General features: G+C 44.2%; 1 protein-coding gene across 5 annotated transcripts in view; it reads left to right on the forward strand.

The window, feature by feature from the left end:
• LOC119436298 (protein transport protein Sec24C-like) overlaps positions 1–19,907 on the forward strand; it is an 83,420-nt gene that overhangs the window by 3,012 nt on the left and 60,501 nt on the right. For 2 of the 5 annotated variants that reach the window (XM_049656787.1, XM_049656797.1), the window contains exons 3-9: positions 1,871–2,388; positions 4,415–4,579; positions 4,938–5,096; positions 9,368–9,406; positions 13,696–13,804; positions 16,286–16,413; positions 16,864–17,002. In XM_049656787.1, coding sequence (XP_049512744.1) covers positions 1,871–2,388; positions 4,415–4,579; positions 4,938–5,096; positions 9,368–9,406; positions 13,696–13,804; positions 16,286–16,413; positions 16,864–17,002 — 1,257 coding nt within the window. The remainder of the gene's footprint in view (positions 1–1,870; positions 2,389–4,414; positions 4,580–4,937; positions 5,097–9,367; positions 9,407–13,695; positions 13,805–16,285; positions 16,414–16,863; positions 17,003–19,907) is intronic. The other 3 variants (XM_037703107.2, XM_037703113.2, XM_049656790.1) reach the window with 2 other exon arrangements.

Here is a 19,907-nt window from a genome sequence, read left to right on the forward strand (position 1 = left end):
TTATTAATAAAGTATTCTTTGAATACTCTATTTTCATAAATTTTGCAGAAACAGGTTGAAAATTAAACGAAATAATGAAGGTGAAAGTCTGGTTTTCTGAATTGCGCCGAAACCCCAGCACCAGTGAGTATGTCAGTGTGATGTCACAGATTTCAAATTATTGTTTTGTATTTGGGCTGCGTTGGCTAACTAAACGTTCCCGAAACTTGCCATGTTCGATCTTTGGCTCCTTTCTAACACAATATAGTCCATTTTTACTGGTAAGCAATTAATTAGGCCCTAGCAGACGCTGTCAAAATCCGACACAGTGAGCTGGTGCAGGAACTTCAGTGCGCTGCCACCACGCATCTTTCTTTTTTGCGCCTTTTCTGTCTTACCAAGCCTCTTTTCATGGTAAGAGTGTCGTTTTTGGTATTGCAGAATGGTAATTTACTAATACAGGTGAAGTCATTTTTCGCTTTAGTGTCCATTGAATGAATGCTAGTGCCAGCAAGTTGCTATCAGCTATGTGCTTTTGTGATTTTTGTTTGTAACAAATTGTTTACACATGGAACTAAATGAACTGTGTATTAAAGTGACCACTTGTGCCAGGAACGCAAGGGAATCACAATGTACTATTTGTTACTGTCATGAAGCCCGGTGCTGTGGCATTGTTACCTTGTAACATGCTAGTCTCTGCTTAATATGGTGTTATATTGTTGATGATGAGTAACATTTATTGTACCCATGATTTCCTGGTACAGATAGACTGTGCATGATGCAGTACAGCATGGCATATTACAGCGTGACACTTTTTTTCAACCTTTAGGGCTGTCTTCCTGCAGAAATGTGTCGCCATTTTTCATACTAAGCTCTTTTCAGATTATTACACCTGTCAACATTTTGAACTTTGAATTTACATTGTGGGCTTTTCCCTTCATTGAACAAACAACCTTTAAAAGCTTTCTTGTTAACATTATAACAAACACTGCCATGGGGCAAAGCTCACTTCAGAGCATTACCGTTTTCCCTTCAAAGCATCATTGTCTCTTAGACTAATCTAGCCTCTGCTTTGTTGTATGCTATAAAAATCTGCATATGAGTTGTTTCAGGACACTTCTTAGCGAGGAATAGCCTATATATATATATATATTGTGAGACGTTGGCCGATGCGATGCCTTTATTTCCGAGCAGCCGCCCGAGTCAGAGACGAAGCACCGCACGAGACAAAAGATGATGAGTCGTATGTACAAATGACGACGACGATATGCACAAATAGCGCTCACACAAGATGATGAGTTGTATGTACAGATGACGACGACGATATGCACAGAATGCGCTCAAAAAATATATATATATATATATATATTTTTTTTTTGTTTTTTTGGAAAGAGCTTGTCTATCCTTTTTCGATATTGTTTCCGTATCTTCTGTACGCATTATCTTAGCCAGATTATATGTATATTGTGTAGATTGCTTTCCTGGTTCACACAGGTTACTTGTCAGACAAAATTTAATGTCATAGTGAGGGCATGAGCTAGGTATCCTTCAATAGTGACATCAGGGCAAGCTGCTTGTTAAAGTAGCTATTAGTGGCTGCCCCATCCTTTTTGTTTCTAAAGGAAAAATGAATTACTTGATTGTATGGCTTAGTTACAGATTCTTGAGTTTGTGGTGCAGGTAATGGGAAAGACTAAGAGCAGACAAGATAGTGCCATATATTGTCTGCCTCTGGTCTTTGTCATATCTTGGGTGCAGCACACTTAACATGCATAACTTGTCCAACCATGTGTATTGTTTAAGGATTTCACATTCAGACAGCCTTCTTGTTTGAGCAATAGTGTTGTTGTGGGCCTAGTTATCAATTGTGAAACTTTTGGTTGTGCCGCAGGTGGTCTGCCACTAGGGATGCCTCCCCCCAAAATGGGAATGGGGCCTCCACATGGCGTCTACACAGGGCCGCCACAGCCTCAGCAGCTGCCTCCTCATATGCATCAGCAGCAGCCACAGCCACTGCCGCCGCAGCACTCACAACAGCAGCTGCCACCACCTTTGCATCAGCATGTGCCACACATGCACCAGCAGCAACCTCAACTACAACAGCTACAGTTTCAGCAGCAGCAGCAGCAGCAGCAGCAGCAGCAGCAGCAGCAGCAGCAGCCAGGTCCACCACCCAAGGGGATGCCCTTTCAGCAGCCAGGTCAGTTTGCACCAAGACAAGTCAATCCTCAGGAGCCTCCTGGACTTCAGAGGGCACCCATGCAAGCACCACCCATGCAAGCGCCACCCATGCAAGCGCCAGCCATGCAAGCACCACCCATGCAAGCATCACCCATGCAACCACCGCCCATGCAAGGCCCACCACCTGCTGCTGGCCAGAGGCCCCCCATGGCTGCTACACCGGACCAGGTAGGGCTCTTCCTCTAGTGTAGCTGCAACTTCTTACAAATCTCCTGTTCTCTCATAGAATGTGTCAAGTGTTTCACTACGACCCACCAAAGAGCTGCTATTGTTTTGATGTTCATTCCTGAGGACATGCTGCAATCACATGCAGTAACATCACTGAGCAACCTTTAAAAGAGTACTGACAAAACATTTTGACAGAACAATACATGCAATTAGTGTTTGTAAGATACTTCATGCACTTTCCAGTATCTATCTATGTCAGGATCTAACCGTTTTCCTTTCACGTCAACTTGGGGCACTGAGTATGTGCTGCTGTTCAATAAACCCCTTTGACGCAAACTTGGGTCACTGGATATGTGGCACTGGGCATGTGCGGCTCTTCATAATAATCATCATAACATATAAAACATGTCATCACCAAATTACACACCCATCATAAGGTAGATTGCCAATCGCATTAACGTCAGCAATCATCTCCAAAGGATGAATGCACCAGCAATTTTATTGGAGAGCCTTTGACCCAGTAATCTATGGAGCCTTAATTCCCCCGACAGTGCAGCAAATAATTAACTATATTACATTTTAATGCAACCAGTTCAAAATGTGTGCAAAGTGCAGCATGGCTTCTGATGTGAAAGAGAAGCATCATGTCATTGAAACTTGTTGACGGATGCACCCATGCTGCCAAAAGCCAAGTTCGTTAAGCACTTAACAGGACAAGAGGGGAGAGTGTGTCCCCCTGCTTTTCCAAGAGAAGTGAACATTTGGAAAGGCCACTTTGGCAGTTGTCGGCAACACGGTTATTGTATGGCCTTCTATTACTGCACCGGGCTGACTGTCGGGCTCTTGCGTTGTAGGTTGTTTGTTACCACGTGACAGCCACCTCCGCTTGATGCGCATTTTGAACAGGTTGTATAAAAAGTGGTGTAATTATTTGTGGTGCTCTGAAATCATTGGGGCTTCTTCATACTGTAATTATGTAGTCGACAGCTACCTAAAAAAGATTTTGCCACAGCTTTGAAACTTGCTTGACCTCCATCTTGATGACCTCCACCTTACTTGATCTCTAGTGGCATGAAGCCACTAGAGATCTCGGCTCGCCTTAACCTTTGCACCCGCTGCAAATTACCTCCAAGATATAACGCAAAGGCAGTGTATGCACTCGGGGGCATGGACAGCCATGCGCAGTCATGGCTGAGCTAGAGGAGGAGATTCACACTCTCCTCTAGCATGTGCTTTATCATGTGACCTCCCAACATTGGCCATGTGGGAAGACTGCGTGCATCATGCCACCCTGCTTCTAGGATCACCCTTGCCACGCTTTTCCTAGCACCCAAGGCATTCGGCGCAAAGGGAACAATCTTATCGCACTTGGATTTTATATGGAACATCACGGGGATGGCGCAAATTTGCCTGGAGTGTCCATATAATTGCACAATCAAGAAAATAGTCATGACTAACATGGACAACACCCCTCAAAATACAGTGAGTGGCATTATTCTTGGCGACATTTAGTTGGGGACAGCTGATGTAAGTGTTTGTGTGTGTATAATAAAACAAACAAAACACATGCTAGAGCTTAGATGCGATGCAGCATCCTTTACTGGTACAAATGAAGCCCAGAAACCACTAACTTCAATAATCCATTCAGTGGCACGCTCATGCATAAGTGACCATCCCACGCTGTTGTTGCTAAGTTTACTATCTTCCTGGTGCTTTAACAGCATTTCTGTAGAGAACCGTGCATTTTTAAAAATTTAAGGCTTGCAATTGCAGTTTTTAATGGGCCACCAGGTGCCTGTGAGGCTGTCTGTGAGCATCTTAGTTGTGGTCATAGAGATGGTCATTTAGACAGAAAACCCAGTCACAACCTTGGAAGTTGGGAATGTCTTCTTGTGCAATGTTTACAGGTTTTTGCGACAGAAAACACTGCCTTTATGTTTACTTTCTCTCCTATCTTCTCCAAGTTGTGCAAGATTTTGTGAAGGTAGGGGATTAACCGCAACTTCGTGTGCGCCTTTCCTTCCAGCAGCTGAGCAACCAGATGGGCAACTTGCAGTTGTCTCGGAGGCCACCACAACCTATGGGACCAAGGCAGCCTATGACCCAGCAGCCACCCTACCCTTACTCCTCTCCTCCGGGTGGTGCGCCCCCACCTACGCAGTTCTACAGCCCTGGTGGTGTCCCACCTCAGGTCAGGTATATCTCGAGTGTGTGACATTTTGTGTTGCTGCCACCAGAAGGCATGCGAGCATACTTGCATCATGGACGAAGGAGGTAGTGCTAAAGAGGCCCTAAACAGGTTTGAACATTGTGGAAGAACAAGCACAGCATGTAGAGTTCACTGTTGTAATGATAGCTGCCAGATATTGCTGTGCTTCATGGTGGGGCCATATGGCCTAGGTGTTCTTGAATAGAGCTGTATCAGCTACTCCAGCCAAACATTGTAGTTTACTGATTGGATTTCAGCTTATAGTCATTTTAAAATGGCTGCTTGCACAAGCATTAGCTTATAGCAGAAGATGAATGACCTTAGGCAATTCTTTCTGCAGGGTACACAGGCTAATGGACCGGGCAGCTTAGGCCCTCCCCCAGGTGCTGGCTATGGTGCCCCACCTGGTGTTCAAATGCCTGCTGCCCACCCCTCCATGGCAGCGCCACCGCAGCAGCAGCAGCAACGAAAACTTGACCCTGACCAGATGCCGAGCCCAGTGAGTTGGCCACTTAGAAAATGTGTTTATTATTGCGATAGCAATTATATGGACACCCCAGGTGCATTTCTGCCGTCAACATTCAGTACCACCGTGAGGTTCCGTATAAAGTCAAAGTGCGATAACATCATGGCGGTGCGCCATATGCTGTATGTGCGAGTGCAAGCGTGTGAGGCTGAGCCGATGATTGTGGCTCAATCTAGCGCGCATGAGGAAGGAAGGCGTGGAGGAAGCACACCGTCTTCCATTGCGTGCAAGGTACTGGGTGGGGGGTTTCACTCTGGTGGTGCTGGGTATGGCACGGCCGAGCACGGCCATGCAGGCCTTCGCTTGAAATCGATCTGCGATGGGAATAGAGTGCGTTGAGTGCCGATAGCTTTGTGTGCGCTGTGTTGGCGCCGCTCAGTTCTCATTGAAGTGAGAGGCAGCACGAAGGTCGATTCGCGCACTGCTGCACTTCCTCACGCCAGCGTTTTGACACTGAGTGTCCACGGTCATCAAGTGAGATGTGTTTGTTTGCTTGTGCGCACGTGCCACCATGCTTGTTAATTTAGTTAGTAACCAAATGTTTACAAGTTTACGCGCCCAATAAAACTACTATCCTTACTTCGTATAGCTGTCTAATAATTTGCTATCGCAATCGATGCTTTGCCTTTCGGCCGAAACTGCGACTTCTTTGGGCTAGTTGCTGTTTCTGATAATCATTCATGTGTTGAGGGGCGCAATGATGGCCACTGTATAAGCAGTTGTGTTTGGATCTATTATCTTTAGCTCTGTTTATATAACTGTGACGAAGTGTGTGACATCCGTCTAGCATATCAGATCCTAAAAACATGGAATAAGTGCAGGCACCCCCAGAGACATGTAAACACTGGCACATCACATTGAAATGAAGAGCTTGCAAATGCAGTCTGCAGCCATTGCATTCATGAAAATTTAGCTTTTGTGGTCCAAAAGCTGCAAGAGCTTAGTCTCGACCGTACACATGTCCATACAGGGATGTGAAATGTCACCCTATGTGATTCTCATGTTTGTTCACTGTTTTTGCTGGCTAGCTAGCGAGCTAAATATTTTATTCATTCAGTTCTTACAAATAATAGCTTAAAAATTTCCTGGTGCACTTTTTAACTAATTTCTTACGTGTATTTGGCTTTAAAGACAACACTTCATGAAAATGTGCCAATGATAATTATATTTGAATCCATTGCACATGAGCAGCGTTATCTGCAAACAAGGGTAGCCCTTGAGCTCTTCTGTGGTGTTCCCACACCTTCTTCCGCATCTTGCATCTTAAAAACTGTTGCAGAGAGGGGGTAGCCTTGGCAATCCTCCACCGAATATGCATTGTCCTGCTGCAGTGGGTTTTCTTTCTTTTTTTCTTTTTTCGTTGATGACATCATCATCAGGCTATTTTTATGTCCACTGCAGGACGAAAGCCTCGCCCAGCGATCTCCAATTACCCTGTCTTGCGCCTGCAATTTTCCAAATTTCATCACTCCACCTAATTTTCTGCTGTTCTTGACTGTGCTTCCCTTTCCTTGGCATCAATTCTGTAACTCTAATGGTCCACCGGTTATGTGCCTTACACATTACATGACCTGCCACACCCGTTTGCTATCCCCGTTTGCTCTCTGATCCATACCGCTCTCTTCCCGTCTCTTAACGTTATGCATAACATTTTTAGGTCAGGCGCATACAACTTACAAAATCGAGTTTCTTGCTTGTATATAGTGTCTCATAATTGAGACACTATATACCAATGTTTGGTTCTCTACCTCTCCATCATCGCCAGGCTGACTGAAGGGTGGGGAACTTAAAAAGCCACAAGAAACCTTAGATGATCTTTGGAGTAATATCCTGTGTCGTTTCTTGCTGCATGCCAATGTTGTTTGGCTCACATGTTCATGGTATGCATTGCCCTAAAATAGTTTTAATCTCTAATAAAATCATCAAAGGCAAGTGTGCACATGTAGACATCTAATTTGGCCAATGTCTGCAACCATATGAAATTGCTGTCATTTGACTTTATTAACAAAAGTATGTTTGTATGTTTTAAGGGCCCATGTGGTAAGTAGCCATCATCGCTGTTGTTGTTCAGATCATGTTTGTGCCTTGAAATAATTTTTACATTCACTTCAACATGCAAATATTCAAATTCACTCTACTGTCCCGGAAGGTTGTGCAGTGCAACCAAGTATGTTCCATTTCTCTGTCTGATAGAGTGATATGCAATAAAAGCTCATGTTGAAATTTTACATTCTGAATTAGAAATGTTTAGAAAGAAAATGAGCATGCTTAATTAATCTGATTTTCAATGTCCATGTACCTTTCTTAGACCAAGAAAGAAAATCCCATGAATTTATTTTGGCTTGTATGACTGCTGCACAGAATCTTTTGATAAAGTTGTTTGGTACTGGAGTAGTCTCATCAGCATTGCAAATTTGTGTTCTATGGTTAACTTACAAGTTCATCGGTTTAAAAGGGTTTTTATGTTATTGAATAATCGCTTTGATGTGCATTAAAATTCGGTTTAAATTCATGGCCAATATCTACGAACAATATTTCAAGGGTGTGGGGATAAAGTGGCACAATTGCTAGTTAACGTATCTGAGAAGCATCAGCCACACTACGTGTCAGTCCTTTTCTTTTGTTTGCTCATGTTCTAACGGCATGCATTTTTGATGCATATGTTTGTGCAGAATATGAAACAGCTTATTGCAATGAAGTTCTGTGAATGACTTAGTTGGCGAAAGGGCTGGGCAAGCTACTGTTAAACTATATCAGATGCACATACATACAGGCACTTAGGTAAAATTTATGTGACAAAGATGCTCTTGTATCCTAGTTTAGTTGGTATGTTCCTCAAAATCCCATCACAGATGCAGTGCTCGGTAATTAAAACGGGATAATCTGCACGCATGGTGGCCAGCACTTTTTACGCCACTGATGAGCGCTGGGTGCTTGCTGAGGGGCAAAGTGTAGTTGCAATGCGTCACAAAGGCTCTCGCTTTCGTCATATACAAAAATGCATCAGCACGATGTACCCAGCAGCCCACAGGTGGCACAAAAACTGCCGGCAGCCGTGCTCCGAGTGTCGCGTTTAAATTGCTGAGCACTGTACCTATATAGTACTATATATTGTTGAGGTCAATGCAGACTACCATTAGAACTGGCTTGCATGTTTATTTAATTGTGCCCATCACACTGCACTCTTATTTTAATTTTCAAGTAGCACATAAGGAGATTTCCTGGTTTGAAATATGTTGCTAGTGAAACTCCATAGCTTATAAGGTGGTGCTTGTGGTACTACTTGGTTTAGCTTTGCACACTTGTGCTCTGCATTCAATTATCATGCCAATTTTAACACGGTAATAGGGCCTGCCTTGTTAGGTGATCAATCACTGGCCACAATGTTCTATTGAATAATAAGACCATGGTTAAACATGTAGGAGAACATTGACAAAGTTGGATGCTTGTGGGGAAAAAAATTGTGGCAATGGCGCCGTCATAGCATTAATTTGTTTGTCCTGTTTACCATACAAGCTGAGCCACAAGTAGTGTGTTAGCTGAGTGCTTTACCCAGAGTTAACAGTGGTAGAAAAAGGAGTGTCGCTGGAGCCAGTGACATTCCTTCTTCTACCACTCACTTCAAGTTGCCATCTTCCTGTCTGTCTCTCTCTCATTTTGTATTATCCAGAAGTTAATGCGCTTAGCCGAAGTAAGGTGGCATGTTTTAGCTGAGCATTGAGTGGGTTTTGCAGCACAGTGAAGCTGCATTGAATAGAAGTGAGGTAGTACATGTAAAGATTAACAAATATATATAACTTTGTTGGCATGCAAATTGTACAGTTTGTCATTTTATGGTGAATGTACCTGGATAGTTTATTTTTCAAGTATGACCGATGGTTACTGAACTTGCAAAATGAACTTCCGAAACTTTTGTGAAGAGTGAAAGTAGGTGTATAGATAGAAAATGCAGTGAAAAAGTAAGCAAAAGATTAGTGGCACAAAACCTGAACAATATATGTAGATTTACAGTTAGGAGATATGACACACCCGAGGTAATGCTCAGCATCTGAACTTGTCCATTTAGTCGCACTTTTTTTTTTTTTTTCTGCAGTGTTAGTTGAATGATTCTTGGCGACACTGCGACTGCACTGCATCACACTCGCAATGGTTGCAGGCTGTCTCAATAGATCTTCATGCGCTTTTGACAACGCTTGTTATTTGCACATGCATGCTGGCATACCTGGCACCTGCTTTTACCGCAGGGTCAGCAGAGTGCATCCTTTAACAAGTTACCCTGCCACGTAAGTCAACTTTTAAAGGAAAACTTTGTGCAAAAGAGCAATCATCTTTAAGAAAGTTTACTACAGGCTCTTTTATTGTCTGCGTATTATAAAATTTAGACGTTGTGAATTTCTTGGCAAGAGCAGCATTCATAACTCGTTGGTTCAGGGTGCATCCATTGACAGTCATTGAGTTGGTGTTACGCATACCGTAAAATTCCGAGCAAGCGCCACCCCCCCCCCTCAAGCAAGTCGAAATTACCGGCAAAGGTTTGGGGGGCGCTATCCCGGAACGGCACCAAAATTCAAGATGGCAACGACAAAATTTTCCCGCCCCCCCAAAAAAAACATAGTGGGAATGGCATTAAAATTTTATTGAACATGAACTTTATTAAGCCAAAGATTTGTTAGTGGTGTTTATCACTCTCAAAACCACCGAAAGAACTACAGAAAGAGCGCATCGACGCTGCACCGACGCGTCACCGCGACCGGCGACACGAACATTGGTTATGCAGCTTCTATTCGAGGCAAAATTATGTCCGCTAGAGTAAAGTGACGCGTAATGTCCACTTTATTAAAAACCATGTCCACGGTGAAACGTTTAGCACTAATGAGAGTTCCGATACAAGTCAAGCTTAGCTGCAGTGCATGGCTACCGACAGCGAACCGCGGCTCGGCCATGCTCGCAACGCAGCTGGTGGCACCGCAAATATCAGCATGTTTTCTTCATCGTGTGAAATTATTGCGAGGAGAGGGTAAAGCGGCAATGACGGTAACAAAACATTGCTGCTTGGGAGCATCGGCGGTTCGTTCTGAAGTGCCGGCGGTCTGCTACAGATTCGAAGTGAACTGGAAAAGGCCTAGCGACGATATCGGTGGCGAGTGATTAGCAGCGGTGAAGCTGCCGGCGACACCAGAGCGTAGCCACGACCACTCCTCTGTCGCCGAGTGGTCACGTCGCTGTGCCTCAGGGAAATCCTCTGTGCTGTGTGAGAGGCAGATCTCGCTGTCGGCCGGCGGTCCGTGATCTACAGACCGCCAGCCGCAGTTCTCCCTGATGCACACGTGTGCGCACTGGAGCACCCGGGTGCGACCATGATTCGATGAAATGGCTCATCGGGGCACCCCCATGCGCACTGGTGCGATTTGCCGAAGTTGCCATTATTTTCGTGGACTGGATGTGGCAGGCCAGTGTTGGTGCGGAGCGGGATGGGGGGGAGGGGGCGCTTTCCCTGAACGGCGCGCAAGTATGAGATTAGCAGCGAAGTTAGGGGAGGGGGGGGCTCTTGCATGGGTAGGGGCGCTTGCTCGGAACTTTACGGTATAAGCATCAGTAAAAAAATTTTTTCTTTATGTGTGAGTGGAGCAGAAGTTAGCAACAGTTCCGGCTAACTAAAGGAATGTTTTGCCTTAGTTGCATGATGGTTGTAGTAATAATTTAGGCTACTTGAAGAAAATGTCTTCTGGCTGGTGTGATTGTATATGCACATGTTAAGTACGGTTCAGTTAGAGTTGTGCACTATTTATTGGAGCTGAAAAGCAAGGCACTGATGGATGCCATCATGATGGTCATTTTTATGAAACTACCAAATTACTGTGCGTACATAGTCTTACACGAAGTTCTTTATGTAAAATTAATTTTATCCTAGAAAAGTTTTTTTTTAAATTGTCTAATAAACGAGAGCTCCATTTTAAAAGTATGTAGCCGTGCTGAAATGTTGAGGATAATTGCAACAAATAAATTTCCTGTGAGCTTGGGTCTGGCATCTTTAAGAAAGTAGTGTCATGTCTTTGAAAGAAATTCATTATGCTAAGGTATTATTCTTCATATTGAACAACATTTTTAAACACAAGTTTTATGTGTCATTAAGACCTTCTGTCTGAGACCTGCCTTTTCATCATAAGAAATTTTGAAGCATACAGCATCTCAGGAAAGGTTCAGAACAAAATTAGAGTTAGGCGAAAACTTTTTCAGCAGTAGGAAATAGCTTTCAGTGCAAGGCAGATAGGCTGGCATATCATCGTATGATGTAGCTGCACTGGCAGATAATTCTTGAATATCTTTCCTCTTCTCTGCCATAATGAAAGGTGCTTCATCTCATCCAGGCTTGTGCCTTTTTTAAGTGACTGATAATAGATGTAAAGCAGATGTAAAGCTTAACTCTCTCTTTACCAGTGTTTGTCAAAGCGAGCATCACTGTACACCACTACCAAGTTGCTGCCACTTTTGGGAAGGTTGTTATTCACCGATGGGGGTATGATGTCCCAGAGGTGCACATTGGGCTATAAGGGATGTCATAGTGGAGGGCTCTAAATTCTGGCCCTGTTGGGATACCGTTATTGCAGCCTGGAATTCAAGCTGTAACCTCATGCCCCAGTAGCAGAATGCTGTAGTCACTGAGCCACCACAATGCAGGGTGCGTACAGGTCCTTGAAATCCTTGAAAACCCTTGAAATTGAAAAGTGCATTTTCAAGGCCCTTGAAAGTCCTGGAATTTTTTTCCTTCCTTGAAAATCCTTGAATTTCGTGAGCAATGCACTCTGATATCGACATTGCGACCTCCTTTCTGTGGTAGATCGGCATCGATCTGACATACTCCCCATTTCAGAAGCAATACGCCGGCACGAGCACACACGCTTCCGTTTTGCAGAACTGCGGGAAAAAATAAAAGGCTTCACCGCGTCAAACCGTGAATGGAATGAGAGATGTGTGCCGCGCTTAGGTGCTGGCTCGGCTGGCAGTGCTTACGCTGCTTTCCTCATCCTATCGTTCGTTTCACTCCTCGCCCGGCGGTCTGCCTTTTCCCACTTTCCCTCTTGCGTGCGAGGTGAAGCTAAAGAGAGCTAGCTATAGTGGAGCAACTTTACCACTGATGCTCAGTGCCTTTGTGCCTTCGGGTGGAGGTTTGTTATAATATTATTTATGATAATATAAGTGCAATAACATTATGCTGAATGTTTTGGAAATGTTTGATAAACCAACCCAGCTAATACTGCAGAAGCCTGAGAGCCGTTGTGAGTGTTGTTGTGTTAACTTTTAATATTGCGGACTTGAGAAATGATCAAGACAAGACATGTTTTACAAAATGGCAATATACTGTACATCTATTTTTTATAATATAATGGATGTGTAGCAAGACTACACTGAATGGTTTGGAAATGTTCGTTTAACTTGCCCAGTTAATACTGGAAAAGTCAGTGTAGCTGTTGGGAGCATTCGGTGTGTTTTGTGTACTTTTTTTTCTTCGGTATTGTTGTGAACTTGCAAAGTGATCAAGGCTACACAATATTAACATCATTGGAATATACATTTATTTCTTTTTATTTTAGCGCAATAACTCTATGCTGAATGTTTTGAATATGTTTGGTGAATTTTACCCAGCCTACACTGGAGAAATCTCAGCCGCTGTTGTAAGCATTCATTTTGTGTTGTGATCTTGAGAAGTTATCAAGGCTAGACATTTTATTATAATTGTGATATACATTTATTTATTGTAAGTGCAATAAGACTAGTCATTTTTGGAAATGTTAGAGTAAAGAAATCCTACTTTGGATGCCGCTTTGAGTCCTTGAAAAACCTGTGACAGGTCCTGGAAAGTCCTGGAATATCCTTGAATTTTTGCCTTGGAAACCTGTACGAACCCTGCAATGGGTAAAGTTGTTTGTAGCTGTGTTGTTTTTTCCTCATCTCCTCAAGAAAAAAGTTACACCTTCCAAATTTGGTTTCACAGCATCTCGTTTGGAATTTTTTATTTTGAAATCTTGGGGGGGGGGTGTTCATTTGAAGGGATTTTTCTTTCTCACAAAATGAGGGTTGGTCTATCATCATTAACCACATATCAGTAGCAGTTTAGTAGGGAAAAAATGGCATGATGTTTAGTCCTGCTGAATGCATAGCTCGCTCTTCCTAAGGGAATATACAGTAAGGTTGGGGACTTCACAGTGGGATTTCTGGACAACCACCCAAGATTACACTAAAGCATTTTCTCATGTTGCATGTCACATTTTTGAATTTTGACACATTCCATCCCCTGTATGTGGAGGAATGGCCTTCCATTGGATTTCTAGAGATAGTTGGGCAAGAAGATTTCACTGTACAGTGCTTCAGTTCTGTCAAATGTATTATGTGCTGTTGCCTTTGAAATTGAGCATTGTCATCTGCTTTTATTTTTTTTTTATTTTACTGCTTCTGTAAAGAAAGAATTACACATTTACACTAACGTGGTGTCTGATTTGTGAAATTTTTTTAGTTTAACCTATGAAAGGCAGTGTGTTAGGGAACTTTGCTGTCTGTTTGCTGTCTGTTCTAGATCCAAGTGATAGAAGATGATCGCAAAGCTCACAGCGGTCCTTTCTACACAAATAAGAGGGGCCTGGTTCCACCACTGGTCACTACTGACTTTATTGTGCATGATGAAGGTAGGTAATATTGTTTACTGTATTTTTGCTATTTTCATGGAACTTTTGAATTAGTACATGCAGAATTGTGCATTTCCAAAGACGTTGGGACTTATTGACATGAGGTGCATAGTACAGTACGTATGTTTGTGATATATATGCCTGTAATGTGCAAATTTTCTAGACATGCTTGTAGCAAAGTATTTGTCATGGCAATTTGTAGAGTTGCCTTCATTCGAGGTACTGCTATCTGGGACACAATTGTACTATGTGCTGTTATTATTCAGAGCTGCATTGTAGCTTTTTCATATTAACCCTTTCAGGCCCAAATTAATTCTGTTCATTGTAAAAAATTGGTCTTTACAATTTGAGATGTGCATGATCGTGGTAGTTAAAAAAAATAAAAAAATCTGTGCTCACACTATTCAATCAAAACTTATTCAATGATTCCAATTGGAATCAGTGGGACTTGGTTTACTTGAAATGCGTCGTTTCAAGCAATACGTGAAAAGTCTATTTTAGATGAAATTCTTTGAAGCAATTCTTTTCTTTGTTGAGGAAGAGGTGTGTGCCACACATCTTGCACCGAATGCGGCAGTAAGAGCACATTCTTTATTTTTTATAGTTTGCGCTAGAGCACTGCACGGGCTCGGGCTTACCCGAAAGCCCGGGCCTGGCCCGGCTCGTGGGCCGGGCCGAGTAGAGGAGTTTTTTCACGGGCTCGGGCCGGGCTCGGGCACGGCGTGTGCTTTTTGACCCGGGCCCGGGCCGGGCTCGGGTTTTTTGACGCGGGCCCGGGCCGGGCTCGGGCTTTCTGCGAGTTATTCTCGGGCTTTTCAACTCTGAAAAACATGTATTTTTCGGTCTCGGGCCGGGTTCGGGCCGGTTTCGAGTCGGGCTCGGGCCGGGCTCGGGCTTAAGGTAAAGGGGTGGCGGGCCGGGCGGGTAACGTAGATTATTTCCGGGCCCGGGCCGGGCCCGGGTCTTGCCACAAAAGTTTTGATCGGGCTCGGGTGGGCCGCCCAATGTGAAAACGGGCCCAGGCCGGGCCCGGGCCGCAAAAATCGGCCCGTGCAGTGCTCTAGTTTGCGCACTGACTTCTTTTTCATCGGACGAATCAATGTCACCTCGAGGGATCAGCACAAGCTTCGCGACTTCTTTCTTTTTCTAATAAAACTCGCATGCGCTGATTGTCGCCATCTGTTCCGAAATAAATTGCCCCCCAAAAAGTTTATCTACACGGCATAAGCTCATATCAACAGCATAAAATCACAAAAAGCTGAGCAAGGCTCCACCAATAATACAGGCTCCTGACCCGATAATGATCCATCAGGTAACACGCGCCCAAAACATGGCCAAGTACGGCATGGAAACGTCGTTTGCGCGCGAACAAACACGCGATTTAGTCAGTGAGGTAACGTCAATCGAAAATGTATCGCGTGAGTAGTCGGGGCCGCTACGTCCCAATGATTCCATTTGGAATCATCAAGATTCACAAAGATCTCCGGTACCCGCAAATACTTTTTGCGGAATAAGTTTACTGCGAAGTGATCGCATAGCACCTAATAGTTCAAATCGAAATGTTCGAGACAAAAATAAAATAATTGTTGTACCTCTGCACGGTGAAAAGAAGAGGGGATCTCAGCTAATGGCAGGAACAGTGTAAGCGATTCTTTTATTTTTTTCGTTCAGAGGTGACAGCACTTCCTTGAGTCTACCACCTTGCCAGCATATGTAAAGCAAGGGCTAAATACGAGTTGTAGCTTAAGAACAATCTTTTTCTTTTAACTCGGGGTTGCCCACTGAGCTACAAAATTGATGATTCCATTTGGAATCACTGGGCCTTAAAGGGTTAATGCAATAGCCTTATGGGCCCCGTGTCGCATAAAATCCGGGGTCGGTGCTGGCGTCCCGTGAGCGTAAATTCCCGTGTATATTAAGGTATATGGATATGCCATGCCTTGCTATATGACATGCAGTATACGCTGGGTTATATTGCCACACCATTCTATCACTAAAGTTGCTCATACCTTGTCTTACATTCTTGACAAAGTTATTCCTCGGAATTTTGAGGATGACAGCCCACAAAAAAATGTCATGAAACAAAACACCAACAGCGCTGGCCTTTTATGTTAAATATTCTCAGACTGAAATATTAAAAGTGCTAAACACTAACAGAAACCTGAAAATGATGTAATTTTTTTGGCGCGGCTGTGCACTACCCCTGGGATCGATCCACGCAATAGGCTGCATTTCTACCAGAAAGATCACCTTCGTGTACAGCGTTCGCCGCCAGCGTTTCCCGGTAAACATTAGGGTTACATAAGCTGCAGTTGCCGGGAAGCGTGAGAAGCAGTCGGGGATCTTTGAATGCCATTGCATTCTACTTTTAAAGGCGAAACTTAAGCATCCTCCAATTTTTTACTGAACAAGAATTGTAGCACTTTTGTTCTTTTCAGTTATAGTGTTGTGGGATAAAATGGCTACTGCTTCTCTATGCAGGCATTTGCAGCCCTCGATTTGTGCGTTCTACCATCTACAGTGTACCGTGCACACCAGAGATGCTGAGGCAAACGGCTCTTCCATTTGCCCTGTGCATCAGCCCTTTTGCACGCCAAGCTCCTGGTGAGGTGAGCTGTTAGGCTTTATGATGATTATCCTTGACAGATAGCAATCATCATGGAGATTGAATGAACTAATTAATGCACCTGTCACACAGTTTAAATAGCTCAATTGTTGTTGCGTGTAGCTCAATTCTTGTGAAGAAGGAAAGCTTGAATGAATGTCTAGAGGTAAACCAGAATTCTCTGAGACACAGTTGGAGGTCAGTTCTTTCATCAAAACTTAAGCTTTTGACTGTGCTGGTACTTTCTGTTTCGATTTCTATCCAAACATGTTTATTGCATCTCTTTCGGCAGCACACGCTCCTGCTATTGTGTATAAGTATGTTCAAGTTCAGCTCCGGCTGGTTTATAGCTGTCTGCTTTTAAAGGGAAGAACATTTCTTTGTTCTGCTTTGATACACTAGCCTAGGCTGATTTTATGGCTCTGCCTAAACAGTAGCACTTTGGTGCATGCAGAGTGCCCTGCCACTGAGTGATTTCGGGGAGGATGGCCCTGTGCGGTGCAACCGGTGCAAGGCCTACATGTGCCCACTGATGCAGTTCATAGATGGCGGGCGCCGCTTCCAGTGCGTCTTCTGCAAAGCTACTACTGAGGGTGAGAATTCAAAAGCTGGCTGATCATTGCCTCTTGATGCAACCGTCACCTTGATTTTAGATCCACTGCAAGAGCAGTCATCCCGATGTTTCTTCTTGGTTATTTTCTATATTATTCTCTGGGGGTAAATATGTTGACATTAAACAGTGCTAATAGCGGAGAATAGAAGTTTCAAAACCATTAGCTGCCATTATTTTAAAAATTTGGAATTACATATGAATGCACTTTTAGAATGTTTTCAGCCTAGGAGAAACAAAATGAGGCAAACTTATGCTGTGCTTCCTGATTACTGTTAATTTTAAATTGGTTCTGAACACATTAAAAAAAATACGTAAAAGCAAATCCTTAGTCTTTTGTTCTGTGAAATTTAAATTGGAAAAGCACTCAATTTTGTCATGGGTACTATTGTTCATCTTCACTAATCTAGCACGTGTGTTTATTCCATTTCTTTATTAGGCCAAGGAAAGCGTAGGAGAAATTAATAATTAAAAAATGTAATCAGTTGTGAATGATGGCTAATATTGCATTAAGCTTCATATTCTTAACAAGCGGAACTGAAAAGTCAAAGAACAGAATTTGCCGTTGTGGAAGCCAAACCACAATCTTTGCATGATGCGGGCAATGCTCTGTCAATTGAGCTACGATGCTGGCTGTCCCTCTGTTCACTTTCTTGAGTATTTGTGTACATCCTTGGTATGTTGTCCAACATCACTCATAACCATGGCTTCAGATGTGGAGCATCCTTTCAACGATAGCCGTCACACAGTACATGATCTTAGGAGCAGGCAACAGGCCAGTAAACCCTCGTACACTACCTGAAGGCATCAAGGCTGGCATAGTCAATAGTACCCTCCCTATGGAATGGGTGAGAAGAATTGGGAACTGATCCCCTTTGTTCCCAGATTCTTCTTGTTCCGTATCTCTTTATCATATGCCTGTGCATATGCTTTGTCACAGGGAGGTTGTGTTTTGCTGTGTTTTTGTATTTTTCTGTTTGCTTCTAACCTAAATGCTTGCCAGGCGAGTGTTTGGCCAATTCAAGTTTCTCAATATTTGGTGATTATTACTGCTGAAAGAAACTAGAAAATATGTCAATTTTGGACTCCTTCCTTTCATTATGATGGTTTTTATTAGTTTTTTGTTAGGACCAACTTTCTGTTGAAGGGGCTTTCAAATTAATTTCATAATGTAGTTGATTCTGCATTTTCATTATTGATAAACATTCATGGATGAATGAGAATGCACACCATCTGCAACTCACATTCCAGCATTTCAGAGTACAGTCGAATCTCAATAATTCGTACTCGAAGGCGCCCGAAAATTAGTTTGAATTAAAGAAAGGACTTATTTTTGAAGTATTCGTGCACCATAGCACGACGTAAAAACGGTGCGAGTCGTGAAATATTGCGGCGCGCAAGCACATAGCGAGCGGGGGCCACGAAACTGCCCACGTCGGCGAACGCTCGCTTCCCGATAACGGCAGAAAACGAAACTTCAGGCAGCGGGCGGCAACGGGCGCGTGTGGGGACCGTCGAAGGTGAGGGAGGAGGGTGGCAGGGAAGCGGATTTGGCCTCGGCAACCCCATCACTTCAGTGGCTCCCCTCGCGCTCCCTCTCAACTCCCTCGTAGCTCCCTCACCTTTGACTGTCTCCGTGCGCGCCCGCCGCTGCTCCCGCCGCCCCGGCGCCAGCTTAGCCCGCTCCCTGAAGTTTCGTTTTCTGCCGTTGAAGCGAGCGTTGGTTGGCATGGGGCAGTTTTGTTGGCCGGACGGGGCCTCTGCCGTTGCTTCCCTCTGCGCCGAAGCCGCAGCGTTGGCTGAGATGTCGGCACGTACACGCGTGTTCCGGCGCGACGTAGAAACGGCGACCTTTCATTTGAGAGAGTGAAATTTCCGCCACATTTTTTTTTTCTCTCTCTCATATTTTTCTCCACGCGACGTTGAGGGGTCTCGCCTAAGCTTTTGCTCTATAGACGAGGCAACCTAAAGATTGCCCGCGTGGCACCAGCGCCCAATACTCCCCTGGCGGAAGGATGGAAGTGTCGAAGGTCGTCGCTGGGCCAGCGTGCGCCCGTGTTCTCTACGGCGCGAGCGATGGTGCGCGTTCTTTTCGTGACGGCGAGCACGACCTCATCAACCGGGAAAGGTGGCACGCAATACTGCTGCTGTGTTGTTGATTGCCACAACAGCCTCGAAAGGTCGAAAGCTGCCCGTGAAGTCCTATAGAATTCCGGGGAGGTGGTACGAGAAGGACAGACAACTGTGGATAACTGCAGTGCGCCAAGTCAAGTAAGTCACATACGTTCGCATTCGCGTGCAATATAACGACCGTTCATAAAAACGAAATAGTAATATGCCTGTATTTAGCGCATGGCTGTTTGTTTAGACGTGTCACGTACTTGAATCGTGCAGTGACATCCGCCGTGTTAGCTTAGCAGTAAATGCATACGTGTTGCGCCACTAAGCTCGACGACGCAAACTCGATTCCCGGCCACGGCGGCCGCATTTTGATGGAGGCGCAATGCAAGAATACACTTGTTACTGTGTACTTTGATTTTTGTGCCCGTTAGAGAACCCCCGGTTGTCAAAATTATTCCTGAGACCCTCCATTACAGCGTGCCCCATAATGATATCGTGGTTTTGGCACGTAAAACCCCCCAAATTTAATTGATTGTACTGTTCGTTCACTCGCGATCGGCAAGGATGAGCTCAAGAGAATTGTATCCGTTTTCCAAACGCTGCAAGTTAAATTGCTAGTTGTGCAGGCAACAAAAGGGTCCGCGCACTACTTGTCTTTGTGTGGTGGCAATCTATGTTCAATGCAAGCTGCAGTCATCGCGTGCATCGGTAAGCGGCAGATCGGAAAGCAGCTGTCCGAGACATGCGCGTTATGTTTGTTGCTTGGG

This window comes from Dermacentor silvarum, chromosome 1 (assembly GCF_013339745.2).
Source record: "Dermacentor silvarum isolate Dsil-2018 chromosome 1, BIME_Dsil_1.4, whole genome shotgun sequence".
Taxonomy (NCBI): domain Eukaryota; kingdom Metazoa; phylum Arthropoda; class Arachnida; order Ixodida; family Ixodidae; genus Dermacentor; species Dermacentor silvarum.